At 38.1% G+C, this 14,783-nt stretch overlaps 1 protein-coding gene across 3 annotated transcripts in view; it reads right to left on the reverse strand.

Annotated features, from left to right (window-relative positions):
- Window positions 1-3,402: 3,402 nt before the first annotated feature.
- The window catches only part of LOC139450161 (putative methyltransferase NSUN7), a 63,393-nt gene continuing 52,012 nt past the window's right edge, over window positions 3,403-14,783 (reverse strand). For all 3 annotated transcript variants that reach the window (XM_071231836.1, XM_071231835.1, XM_071231834.1), the window contains exons 6-10: window positions 12,491-12,701; window positions 11,306-11,449; window positions 10,257-10,358; window positions 9,529-9,782; window positions 3,403-8,440 (exon numbers count right to left, since the gene is read on the reverse strand). In XM_071231836.1, the coding sequence (XP_071087937.1) occupies window positions 8,066-8,440; window positions 9,529-9,782; window positions 10,257-10,358; window positions 11,306-11,449; window positions 12,491-12,701 (1,086 nt within the window). In that variant the 3' untranslated portion in view covers window positions 3,403-8,065. The remainder of the gene's footprint in view (window positions 8,441-9,528; window positions 9,783-10,256; window positions 10,359-11,305; window positions 11,450-12,490; window positions 12,702-14,783) is intronic.

Consider the following 14,783-nt stretch of genomic DNA (forward strand, 5'->3'; position numbering starts at 1 on the left):
CTTCTTCCTCTTCCGTGCAGGTTGAGTGAATATTTTATGCAACTTTTAGCAGTCTCTGAGAATCGGCTTCAAAATTTGTACAAGTTTTCAAAAATGAATCAAACTCTCTTTAACCTTTTGGCCATTCTCCCCTATAGATATAATTGAAGAGTACACCCACATTACCTAATTTTCCTACTCAATTACCGACCAAATCCCTTGATCAACACAGATCCCACAGTCCAATTAATAAGCACAGCACAAACCCAGATCACATAATTACTAGAATCTCTCTTAAGGGTACAAGTTTGATGAAGTGGGAGGACACTGCAAATGATGTGTGGAAGCTTCAAAGCAAGCAATTTCAAGCACCCAGCCCGGAAAATGTGCATATTTCTTCATGATTTTAATTTTTGGATAGGATAGTCATTTTTCTTAACATGAAGAATGTAAAAGCATGAACCAGCTTGACGCCGTGATTTCTCCTAACTCTATTAATAGAGTTTCATGTTTTTCATCTCATGCTCGGTGTGCCCCGATCATGCTTCTAGGGTTGTCAGCACTATAACAGTGCTCATGGGTTTCAACAAGAAGTAAATGTCTGAGACCTGCATCACTTCGGGATTTCTCCCCACAGTAAGCTGACACACCATGATATAACTGGAATACTGTTTAATGTGGTGTTAAAACCAATTCACTCCCTCACGCACGCATGGCATGTCTAAATACCTGTTCAATTTAGGAATAAAGTTTGCTTTTTGCTTGCTGCTGCACTTTTTCAACATTGCAGCTATATGATGGCGGTTATAATCGAGTCTGGACCAGAAAGTCCATTGATTGATATTGTGTGCAACGATCCCTGCAATTGGGAGTAAGATGACACCATCAACCATGTCACTGAGCCTGACCACCTTATCCAATCGGTTGCCTTTTATGACTAGCATTGTACTGGTGATCAGTTCCAACCAGGAATCCAGTGTTTGATGCACTGAGAAACACTTCATCCTCTAGGGGTACAATGTAGGGCTGGGACGAGTCCATCTTTGCTACCCGGGTACCCGACCCCCTATTACCCGACCCTACCCGAATATCCACTGTAGGTCTCAAAAGTTAGAAACAAAATGTCTGATTGGAAATTATTTTACCGAGCCCTGGCAAAAACTATTTAGATTCACTTATGAAACGATCTAATCATGCATACACTGAAGTTGACTGAAGCTTTGTTTTCTCAAACATATACATGTCAAAAGAAATGTGTGCATCGTCAGAAAGAAATGCGAACATTGGCGGCTTGTAGTGTAACCACTGAGCTATAGTGAGTTTTCATCAATGAACAATATGTCACGTGACTAACCAGGTGTCCGGGTAGTACTGTGGGTACCCGGGTCCTACTCAGGACCCACCTGACCCGAGTTACCAATCCCAGCCCTAGTACAACGACACAACCAGCCAGGTCTTGTCATCCTCTGTAGCCATCCAATACACATTACTTGGATCATGCAAGGTAAAAAATACTACTCAAATTTTGATAGGGATACCTGTATTCAGACATGTCATTTCTACTTAAATATACACATTATGAGAATAAGTTCTATATCATGGAAAGATAAAAATATCTGTAACAGTGTTTTTCCCCCTGATTGTGAATATATTACACACATTCAGCTTTTCCGATGAATTGGTCACCAGCACACCATAAGAGTTAGCAGTGAAGTCCAAACAGAAACAATCCCATCATGCATCTCACCTGGGTTTACTTTCTCCCTTTCCTGTCAGCTTTCTTTTAAGAGAAAAAAAAATTCAGATTAATAATGACATTTTTGTCGGACAAATATGAGCAAATAAATACATTAACCTTTCATATCACTAGTTGGTAAAGTGTCCACTTGGTCACACATTGTATAATTGATAAGCTTCCTAGAGTTCAAGAATATGGTTGTTTCGAACTGGTTGATTTGTTTTTTCAAGCACCTTTGTTTCGCAAAGCAGTCAGAGCACTATATCTAAATACAAGAACCGTATTTAACATGTGACGTATACGTGCCCTGTTCCATTAACCACCTGACCAACTTTTAGACCAGTCTGAAAGTAATTTTTATAAGTGCCCCTACTAAGATCGTAACTTTACATGGTAGTCTGTATACTCTTGTGAAAATTACAGATTTTTTATAGTAAACATTGGTAACTATTGATGAGAAAGCTAAGTGTCATTGAACCAAGTGTGTATACTACCACTCGATCTCTGAATTTTTTTTACTCATTTGAATGGTTTTAATAATGCCTCCTTTGTCAATTTTCCAAGAGCCTGAGCAATTATTATAGCAAATACGGTATGTTAAAATATGTGAGTTATAACAGTCATAAAGCCTTTAAGATAGCTACACTGAGTCAGGGCCCATCTACACAACCTAGTTTATCCCTACAGCAATTATATCCAGTGTATATCAGCACTGATATACTCCAAAGAAGTTAAGAACACCCAATTTCTTCTGCCATGTCATGTAGTATATGACAGCTAAGACAGACTTGTGCCACATCCCCGGGCCCATCATCACAAACCAGTTTTAAGTTTTATCAAAAGTCTCCTTCTTTTACACTTGTAACAGAACTTGCAGTAAGAAGTGGATTTGTACAGCTAGCTCCTTGTATTTCCTGTAAGTTTGTTTCCACAGTAGCCAGTGAGTGTCACACTGGCAATACTTTATTAACTGCTTGAAAGATGAAAACAGTAAAAACACAAGGCAATGAATATATTCTGTTATTATTCAGTGCTCAGGTCATTAGGGTAAAGTATGTGCAAAAACAACAGTGCAATATGAAATTATTCATGTGTTTATTCAGTAATAATTAGTTTATTAACAAATTAAGTGCTCATGTTAATTCAAACAGACAAAGCTGTCAATTTTGAAACTAAAATGCTTTGTACACAGATACCTGCTACACATATTTCTCAAAAGTATGACCTGAAATTATGCAAGCAGCAAAAAAACAGTGTTAAAACAAGGGCTCAATGGGAATATGCTGACCATTATTGACTTGAACACCAACCTAGCTCCCTTACCTCATTATAAAGCCATGTCCTTCTTTCTTCTATAAATGGCCTATAGTTATACATAGTTATTATTAACCCACCCCCACCACAAACAATCTCATGCCAAGCCACCATTCAACTGTTGACATCCCTGAAAATGTCCCAACACAATTTATAAACCCCTAACATCAACTCTTCTACCTTTACTCAACCAAGACACCTGTCACTCCAACACCAACCCCAGCCACCCATACTCCATTGTAAACCCAACCATCAACCCCTCACCCCCAACCTCACCAACCACTCGTTACAAACTCAGCCCATCCCAGCCCTACCAACCAACCCCTACCCCAACCCCTCCCCCCACCTCCTCACCCCACCTCCACCCCATCTCACCAAATCCCACCTTGAAAAAAAAATTAATACCGAGGTTTTTGACGGAACTATTTCTACACCTACAGTATTGCCATGGAGAGCACTTTGGCAATAAATATATATAGTATGATATGCTTCCACCTGAAATGAACCTATGTGATGTGACTAAGAAAATGAACACCTTGGATGAATACCTCAACATGGATGATCGCAGTGACTCTACATAAGGTTGATATGTTGGTGAACTAGATACATGATCACCATGGCAATGTGAGAGTATCAACTCCTAATCCATTCCCTACTGGATCAGATTCAAGTAATTAAGTTAATTTACTCATTTGACATACTACTAAAAATATGTTCCAGACCACCCAATTTGTTCACATACCGTATTCGACGTAATAAGCGCCCCCGCTCTAATAAGCGCCCACGGCGACATTTGCTAATATATTGGCTAGTGAACAATCCCAATTAGCACCCCTTCCGATTGATCAATGTACACAAGACTTATTTATTCGTGTATAATACGCACTCGTGTGTTATATGCACCCTTAATTATGGGCAATTAAATTGTGGAAAAATATATCTGTCGTATATAAACATTTCAGGCTGTCAGCATAAACCACGAAATTTATCTTTCAACTCTGTTTTTTTCACCAAAATAATATTCTAATAAGAGCCCCCTATTTCTAATTTTGAGAGCGCCCTGGGCGCTTATTACGTCGAATACGGTAACTATAGTTAATCTGTCATAGTAATATGAGAAAATGGGGCGGTCCTTAACTCTTTTTAGTACATGTAGTATATATTTTCACTATTCAGATCAGTCCACTTACACAAAGCGATCTTAGGGCTACTTTGATTGTAACTCCCATTCTCTAACGTAGACTTATGATAACCATAGCGCTAAGATCGCTTTGTGCATGTGGACCTTGCTATGAAACAATTCGGAAAATATGTGGCATAAGGTCAAAATAATATCAATCCTTATAGACGTATGTAGGACAGGTTTCGCCCATCACCATCACCCAACAGCATCCTCCCACTAGGCACCTGCATGAAGCGTGTGTGATATAACTCGTATATATCACTGTCAATCAATGATAGGCAATAACAAGTATATATGGCACATTTATACAGCAATAGTTAGGAGACATCACAGACAGTTTATATATTTGGTTCTTATATATAAGGCTCAGATTTCTCTATGCACATTTTCATAAAAACAGTTCTACACCAACTATTTCATCTAACACATTTTTACAAAGTGAATGATTAATTTGACATATGCAAAGAAGTTGCATTATTTCAATTGCACCAATTTCATGTTGGAACTTTAAAATCATCCATTTTCTAGAGCAAACTGAAATTTATTTCCAATTTCAAAACCATCTAAAATTGAAGAAACATTTTTCTTTCAAATCTAGAGACAACATATATTGATTGCGGAACGATATGGTGTACCTCCTTCAAAATATAATAATATATGATCATATTCAAATTTAAATATACTTTTTGATGTGCACACATCACAAGCTTGATAAAGCACTTTGCCAGGTTGAGTCCGCAGAAAGCCGACAGCATAACGGGTGACCGAAGAGCGTATATTGCGCAAGGTATAGATGACAACTGATGTGAGATATATATTACAGTGCAAGTTGATGAAGGAATGAATGTACAGATGACCTTGACAACTATTTTTGGTATTAGCAAATATCTGAAACATTTTTGCTAATTTTCATAGAATGTAACAGGTACTTCTTTTTAAAACATAATGAAAGAAAATTTTAAAAAATATAAAAAAAATTAGAATTAAGTCAAACCTTTTCTTTCTTAGTGACAATGTTTTGTTCAATATAATATTATGTACTTTTCAATGACAACTGTGGGTATGAAAGTATTGCTAAAAAAGCCTGTCTTTTTATCATAGGAGATGTTTAAGGACTATATTTGAAGCTTATGGAATTAAGGACTCCAACGTCGATATTCTTTCAATGTGGTGCTAAGACCTTTAACAGGTGAGTCTACTAGCACCTGCGCCGAAACGTCACATGGAAAGAATATAGAAGCTGAACTCCAAGTCAGCCCTGGCTTCATCGATACTACCGATTCTAAGATGTTATTAAACGATACATTTGAAGCATTTAATATATAAAATAGCTATATATTTATGATGAAAATATTGAACATGAAAATAGGGGTTGAGAATAATTAGAAGCAAACATGCAGAAGTCCATTCTCTGAGGAGATACCGGGGCTGCCTTTATTCAGGCAGTGCCAGGATTCTCACTCAGACTAGAGACTTAACACCAGGAATTTTTAGTGAAATAACACAGATATTGTCACTCAGTGAGATAAAACTGTTCAAATGTCACTCCATGAAAGGAACCGTTTCCATTGCTTATGAATAACAGTACAATGTACAATGAATTAACAGCAGGGCTGTGCTGCCTGAGGCTGTTATAATACAAAATAATTTTGAGATTTTGAAGAATGGTTGGTGTTTTAAATATTTTCCATCTATTTTCCATCAAGACTAAAAGTTTTAGATAAGCAGAGCTTATCAAAATGCAGGATTTGGTCACTCAGGCTAAAAAAAATAAGTCCAACGGTAGTCAAATACTGTATTTTACTCATCAAGGAATACATTTATGTAGGGAGGCCCTTTCCCACAACTGTTTATTTTGTTACACAACTGTTTATTTTTTTACACAACTGTTTATTTATTTTTTTACACATCTGTTTATTCGGTTACTTCCCCCCACCCCACCCCCGAAAAAACACCAAAAAAACACCGCTCGCACTAAATTTTCAAAACCAATTGCCTGAGATCAAATTATTTTATTTTTTTAAGCCTAACTTGTTGGACAAAAATTACTTTTTTTTAATGAAACATTTTCAGTCACAGATGAGCAACATTTTAAAATGTTATTTGAAATTCTGGGGGGTTGTGAAGAGTACCATGTGAAGCAAACAGCCTTACAGTGAAATGGATGGCGTCAAAGACGGAGTGAAGAAGAGTCATATATAAAGGAGATGTAAGATATGTAAAAGTGATCAAGGCCTTACTCCATAAAGCGACCGTAGCACAACAATGATCGTAACTCCCATACTTTAACATAGCTGTACGATCATCGTAGCGCTAAGATCGGTTTGCGGAACAGGGGCATATGAAGAAGAGGAAGAAGTCACCACATGCATATATGGAAGAAAGGAGTTGAGTTACCAGAGATTAGAATCGAAAATAGAACTCGGTGCAGAATAGAAAATGAACTGTGAAAGAAAGGACAAATTCATTGTTTCAGGATGACCAATATTTGGAATTAATCCTCATCAGGGCCTAGATGGTTTCATGTCAGGCCCTGAGTATGGATAATTATCAGATACTGGTTTCACTGTATAAAACAAGGATAATATGATGCATATTATATGAAAATGATGACAAACTGCAAGTCCATCACCTTATCATAGTCACTTTGCCTGAAAAATTGAGATATCCACTTAATTTCAATACTATTTCCAAATAAGCATGTGTATTATCTGATGAGAATGACATGAATGGAAACATCTTAAAGCAAGAGACTTCTGTCAAATTCAGTTTTCCTCCTTAAATGGCACTCACTTTAGGTGTGAAACCCACTTTGATTTTCGTTTACAAAATCCTATATATTGAAATTTCCATATATCTTATAAAGTCTGTCATAAAAGTGAAATTTAATCTTCTTTATCTGATATTGATAAAATACAATTTTCTTGAAAGAAGTAAATGTTTTATCACAATTCAATGGCATGTCATTGTTTAAATACTGAATAAATGAAATGTATTTGGCCCAGTCATCCTTCTCAAAATATTTTTTCAGAAAATCACATGTCATTCATTATTGAGTGCACATGGAATCACAACGTAATCTAGTTCTAAGGACAAATCTTGACAGAAGCCTTTGCAACAAGTAAACAAACACACAAATACATGACAACATCAACGCGCAGGAGAGGAGACAAGAATTGTGTGGCCTTGTTTATTGCGGTACATTACACATACAGAGCACTTACTGTAGGGTAAGGTAGACTGTCCTAGCAAATGACACATAGACACATCGATGTACATATATCAAAACATAGTTAACTGTTACACTTTCCACATAACCATGAAATACGCTAAAGTTGTAGTTACATTTTCATGCACAATTCATCATAAGTGGTGATCGCATGCAAGCAAGATTGACTGAAATCATTAATTGGATTCCAACTACTGCACATGTTAGAATCTATAAGGAATTCGTTTTTCATCAAAATGGTACTGTTGTCACAAATATTGCATAAAAACATTATTATTTGGCTTGGATCTGTTTGAAAAAAAAAAGATACAATTTCTTCATATATAAAAAAACATCTTTGAGGTAAACATAAATTGCATAAAATTTCAGTAATAATCTTGCTTTGTGGTATATCAAACTGAACCAAAATACATATTGCAATTCACGGCAAAGGGTCACATGACGAGTTGGTTGTCGTGTGTAAAGGACGGAATATATAAGCATCCCAAAACAACGATGCAAACATTTAAAATAGACTTCAATAATTTTACTGTGAAAATAGAAAAAAAAAATCACATGACATCCAACAAGCACATGACCTTCACCTTCAAGGCCATGACCTTCACCCACAACCAAATGACCTTCACCTAAAAGGTGCAGGGTGTTTCACCACACGTGCATATTCAGGAACAAGTGATTTTAGTGGTTTTGATGTTGGTGAAACTAACCGTGGCTGACTGGCATGCAACCTTGCTCCAATCAACATTCTGCTGGGGCGTGTCGGTGAACGTGATGCAGAATTTATATAGTTTGACACAGGGCTGCTGACAGAAATGTTGTGCTTTGGATATGCTGGAACACTATTGGGTGCTGAAGTTGTGCCCCGAATTCTCTTTGGCGATTTTCGCCGTCTCCGGACATTTTCTGCCCCTTCCCCTTTATGGGCAGGATTACCCATAAGTCCTTTGGCTGCAGCACGTGCAATTACATCCCGTGCAGTTTCCTTAACTTCTTCCGGCTAGTGACATAGAAAACATCATCAGTAGTGATCATATATCTTTCAAGAGAGAACTTACCTACTTTTGATAAATTTGAAATTCTTTGGATTTGTTAGTTTGTTTATGTGTTGTATAATGCCTCACTCAGCAATATTCCAGACGTATAATGTCTGCCTGTAATTATAAATCAAATCTGGAGCAGACAAACTTTTTTTTCAACGTCCCACGTCATACACAATCAACCAAGTCACTGAGCCTGCGCACCCAATTGATCAAGTCGCCTCTAATGACCAGCATAGGTGCTGGGAATATATCCTAACCCGGAATCTCCATGAGAGGGTCTTATGTTTTTTATAAATTTATAATTCTTTGGAACTTTTTACAACAGAATTGCCTAAAGGATCATAATTGTTGACCATCCCATTCCACGGTGTGTCACAAAAAGTGCCATCGTCAATTAATTCTTTTTAAAATTACAATCCAATAATCTCCAAACTATAGGCAATATTCATCAGCTAATGGTTTCAGAAGTACAGTTTAATGTAATATTTCCCCAAGTGAAAAATAAACAACATTAAAGAAACAACATTTTACATAAATATTTTAAATAATAATGTAACCATGGAAACATGCGACAGTGCCTAACGAAACATGCTACATTCATGAATTGTGACATGACCAACAAGTGATTCTACATCTGTCAAACCTAACTGACTGAGATTCTGCATTCTATTGATCATCCATCTACCCTTCATTCAACTAAGTAACTATACAGTCCTTCACTTCTAAAAGTACAGTACTTACCAAATACTAAAGAATAAATGTTAAATCAGTTATGGTAATATTAATTAACTGTATAAAATATATTTTTCTAAAGTTCTACCTTCAATATCACATCAAGCTATTTTTCTTTAAAAAACATCTGTTTAATGTCATGATGTCGAACAGGAAAGTGTTTCCAATTTTCATGTAAATTACAAAAAATATTTTCCATTTGACATTACTCTTATGTAGTTACATTAAGTAATATACAATATGACCAAATATCTGTAATATATTGTTTAAAATTATTATTATGCTTTGAAAGGTGTAAGGAAATATTTCTTACCTCTCTTGTGATGACAGCAACAAAACAGCCGTTCATTTTGGGGGATGGTTTGAATTTCATAAATTTTCCCACAATACCCTCGTGATTTTCAATCTCCTCCCCATTAAATGGCAAGACAGGTGGTACAAGGCGGAATGGTACAGCCTTCTTGTTTTGTACCATGTTCATGTACTCCACGGCTTTCAGTACCACGTTATCATTCTCCGCCTCGAACACAGACCGGGTCACGTACACAACGGCCTGCACTTTCGGCACTGGAATCAAAAGTGAGTGAGTGAGTGAGTGAGGGACAGAGTTCTTTATAAACATTCTCAGAACTAAAGGTTCCTCCTAAGTTTAAATGGTTTTTATTTTTTCAAAGAGTTAGACTTATCCATTAAACTTTTCCAGGCTTCAGATTATACTTGGAGTAAAATAAAGTTCTAAATACTTAAGAATCTTTTTAACTGCAGCCTTAGGTCTGCAAATTGTCATCAGCTCTGGACCAGACAAGCCAATGGCCAAACTGCATGCAATGTTTCACATTTGCCTTAAGAGGCACACTGACCTGACTGATGCATATCAACATATCCCAAATTGCATAGATCGATGCTCATTATGTCAATCACTGGATTGTCTGGTCCAGACTTGATTATTTACAGACTGCCATCATAGAGCTGGAATATTGCTGAATGTGGCGTTAAAAAACAAAAAAAGAAAGGTTATTGTTATTAAGACTGTATTATTACTTTTCATGGCTTGCCGGAGCCAGAAGTTGTGTCGTGACGTGAACTCCCCGAGTCGGGATGAGTTGGACTCCCCCAGTGATAGGTCTCGCAGTATCTTCATGTCTGAAACAAGGGAGATAAACCAGTGTACACGGTGTGCCTCAAATACATGTAGACTGAAGACAGAACAGACTGATGGCATCTTCCCGAGGCAAGGGAGTTAACTGACTACAAAAGTCCAGTTTCCACCCTTGCCAAACTTGGCTGGAATTCTGGAGTTACATTTTGGCTAGACTATCGACTCTATGCATAGTCTGATCAAAACGAACTTGACATCCAGTTCGTAAACAACATGGATTTCACCATGCACATTTCGTATGACTGCAGGATTTGCAAAGTATGTGTACCATCAACTGTGCGTCTACAGATATTTTGCAAATCTTTTCATGTTCTTACTAAAGGTGCTCAAGCGGTGTGATGCACTTTGCAGGGTAAGACCCACTTTATTACAATATAGATCTTGATTATCGTTCAGATGGTCTTGATTGGGGGCCGCCATTTTGTTTGAAGCAAATGCAAGTAATATGAGAGATGGAATATGATTGGTCAATAGGAGAGACATAGAAGGGACATAACTAGTTATAGCCACTACAATCGAGCCTGGAAATTCCAGCCTAGTTCAGCAAGGGTGGAAACTGGAACTTTATTGTCAGTTAACGCCCTTGCCTCAGGAAGATGGACTGATGGATGTCAACTTCTTTAGTCTTTCAATGCAACATTTCAGTACAGGTGCCAGAGCATCAAGGAAGTAACACGTTCTGGAATTGTGGGCAAATCTATTTTGAACACTAAACAGTTTACTCAGGACAGTGGATCAATTTCAGCACAAGGCTGTGGAACAGGGTGGGTGTTTCTTTCGAGCCATTTCGTTAATTTTCGGGAGTAAAGATGCTGCAATATTCAGAAAGGTGTTGCTTAAGAGTGCTTCCATACCACAGGGGAAGCACTAGACTACAGGATAGGATGTGCACACAGGCAGTTGGTCGGAGGCACCTGTCGTGTTCCCTTACCTTCTCCCTCACTGATGACAAACTCCACAGGGTTGGTGATGCCAGACTTGCTGCATTCTGCCGTTACCAGGACAACACGCACGTTCTTGAAGCGGCTGTCGTCTGGGTCCACGTCCATGAAGGAGTCTGACATCATGCGAATATCTGATTCTTGGTCAAGGAAACACACACAGTTGGTAAAGGCATTACTTCTTTGATAAACCCTCATGACAGACACATGGTAGATCATCACTGGGGCAAATCTGGAAGTCCAACGAACTACTAGCCGTTTCTCACACTGCTAAGGAATGCATGGGGTCTGAGGCATCACGCTGTACAGAAACGATTTCCTCAGAAGTGTGATGGAGCTGAGAATGTCATCCCAGGGAACACTGATACAGTGACAGGGTTCATGAGTGTTTTTGATTATTTGCTTGTTGTTTAACACCGCACTCAGCATCATTCCAGCTAAATGAGGGCGGTCTGTAAATAATCGAGTCTACACAAATGGGATATGACAGCATGAACCAAGTCAGTGACCCCAACCTCCCGATTATGTATCTCCATTAGCATGTATTAAGAGATGGATAATGCATAACATAATTATGCATTGTTGGTGTTGTTATTATTATTAACATTATTATTTTATTTTTTTATTATTGTTGTTGTTGTTGTAACAATTCCTTCTACACACTGAATAACAATTAAGCTTTATACGTGTCACTACCAGCTTATATCAACATATATTGCTATCAATACAACTTAAACCCCTTCCTCCTTTTCTGTTCTTCATACTCTTTCTACATAATCCTCAGTTACCGTATTCGACGTAATAAGCGCCCAGGGCGCTCCCAATTTAGGAATAGGGGGCTCTTATTAGCTTATTATTTTGGTGGAAAACAACAACAGGGTTGAAAGATAAATTTCATTGTTTATGCTGACAGCCTGAAATGTTTACGTACGGCAGATATATTTTTTCCAGAATTAAATTCCCAATAAGTAAGGGGAGTGTGTATAATAGGCGAATAAATAAGTCTTGTGTACATTGATCAATTGGAAGGGGTGCTAATTGGGATTGTTCAGTAGCCAATATATTAGCAAATATCGCCATGGGCGCTTATTAGAGCCGGGCGCTTACTACGTCGAATACGGTAAACACCTTCAAGACCATCGACACAACCACACCCAATCACAACACAAGGATACTTCTCACTCCCAGATGGTCGAAGGTGTGATGCACTCTGTACGACTCGGCATCACAGGTGGCACCGAAAGCATAGATGTGGGACCCCGACCCCTTCAGGAGACTGGACAAGTGGGCAGTGGTCAAGCCGGACCCCATGTTGACATGGATGATGTCGTCTTCTTCATTCAGCAGATGTTTGACGGAGTGGGGTGCCAGGCAGCTGGACTTGTCCTGAACATACAACACACTGTTTTAGAAGGTCCTGATGGTGGTGGTAAAAAGTCAGTAGGGAGTGAGGATAAGGGCCTACAGTCAGTAGACATTGAGATTTAAGGCCCTTAGTAGGTAGTGAGATATGGGGCCTTTAGTCAGTAGGCCATGAGATTTAGGGCCTTTAGTCAGTAGGCAGTGAGATGTAGGGCCTTTAGTTGGAAGGCAGTAAGATTTAAGGCCTTTAGTCAGTAGGTAGTGAGATATAAAAGGCCTTTAGTCAGAAGGTTGGTTTGTTGTTTAATGCCGCACTCAGCAATATTCCAGCTATATGATGTCAGTCTGTAAATAATCAAGTCTGGACCAGACAATCCAGTGATCGATATCATGCATAAACCATGTCAGCAAGCCTGACCACCCAATCCCATTAGTCGCCTTTTACGACAAGCATAGTTGCCTTCTACCCCGGCTCTTCACGGGTCTAGTCAGTAGGCAGTGAGATATATAGTCAGTAAGCAGTGAGATATATAAGGCCTTTAGTCAGTAGGCAGTGAGATATGTAAGGCATTTAGTCAGTAGGTGGTGAGATGTAGGGCCTTAAGTTGGAAGGCAGTGAGATTTGGGCCTTTAGTCAGTAGGCAGTGAGATGTAGGGCCTTTAGTTGGAAGGCAGTAAAATTTAAGGCCTTTAGTCAGTAGGTAGTGAGATATATAAGGCCTTTAGTCGGTAGGCAGTGAGATGTAGGGCCTTAAGTAAGTGAAACAGCTTTGTGGAACAGCGCCCTGATCTCTCCAAACAATTGACATGGGAACACTTCACATCATCAAAATTGAATAGAGACTTATTTTCATTTTTTAAAACCAACAATGTAACAAATATTATTATAATCAGTAAACAGCATTAATAGACCAAGTTGTACTTTTTTATGCTGTGGTTCGTACTTGCAGTGTTTAGTAATCAGATATGATTTGTTGCATGTTATTAGTATAGTAAACAAAAACAGATTCATTTCTTCCTGCTGATGCCTCCTCAAATTAGTACTATAAGTAGTTAGTGCAGACAGCAAGCACCAAAACATTGTGTCATTCTGAATAACGTCTCTGAATGATAATAATATCTTCCCTAATACTTTGAATTTTTGTGGTGAGTTTCGGATAATCAGATAATGACAATCAAGCTGCCTAAGTTCCACCCTGCATTGACAATGGCCTGCACAAATGTGTGAAAGTCCCATACATACCCACTGCTCACAGTAAATGGAAAGAAATACCTCGGCATTTTCAAATATATTCCATAAATTAATAAAGTATTGACACCTGCTAAAAGAACCTACAGGGGCATCTATATTTTCTCTATTCAAACATTATTTATGCCATCTGAAAAAAATAATTCAACATCTTAAAAAAGATCATCAGTAAAATACAATTCTCTTCCTCACAAAAACCATTAAAATGTCCTGGAAACCTATACGCATGAAAGTATTCAATCAAACGTAAAAACAGATAAGCCCCAAGACGTCACGAACCAATCCTTCACCCAACTCAGGAATAAATTCAATCATCCATGATGTTGCACGGTGTGTTCAAAGTGGAAATAATCCGCTCATCCATGAAATAAAAACATGATTAAATCCTTTTGATCATTGCTGGTCATTATGAGAAAACAGCTGGGAGGACTAAACTCTGGCAGGTTGAACATTGCATGTGACAACACCCTTCAGACATTGACAACACCCTTAAGACATTGAAAACACCATTCAGACATTGACAACACCCTTAAGACATTGAAAACACCATTCAGACATTGACAACACCCTTAAGACATTGAAAACACCATTCAGACATTGACAACACCCTTCAGACATTGAAAACACCATTCAGACATTGACAACACCCTTCAGACATTAACAACATCCTTCAGACATTGACAACACCCTTCAAACATTGACAACACCCTTCAGACATTGACAACACCCTTCAGACATTGAAAACATCCTTCAGACATTGACAACACCCTTCAGACATTGACAACACCCTTAAGACATTGAAAACATCCTTCAGACATTGACAACACCCTTCAGACATTGACAACACCCTTCAGACA

This window comes from Haliotis cracherodii, unplaced genomic scaffold (genome assembly GCF_022045235.1).
Source record: "Haliotis cracherodii isolate W230 unplaced genomic scaffold, xgHalCrac1.p SCAF_8, whole genome shotgun sequence".
Classification (NCBI taxonomy): domain Eukaryota; kingdom Metazoa; phylum Mollusca; class Gastropoda; order Lepetellida; family Haliotidae; genus Haliotis; species Haliotis cracherodii.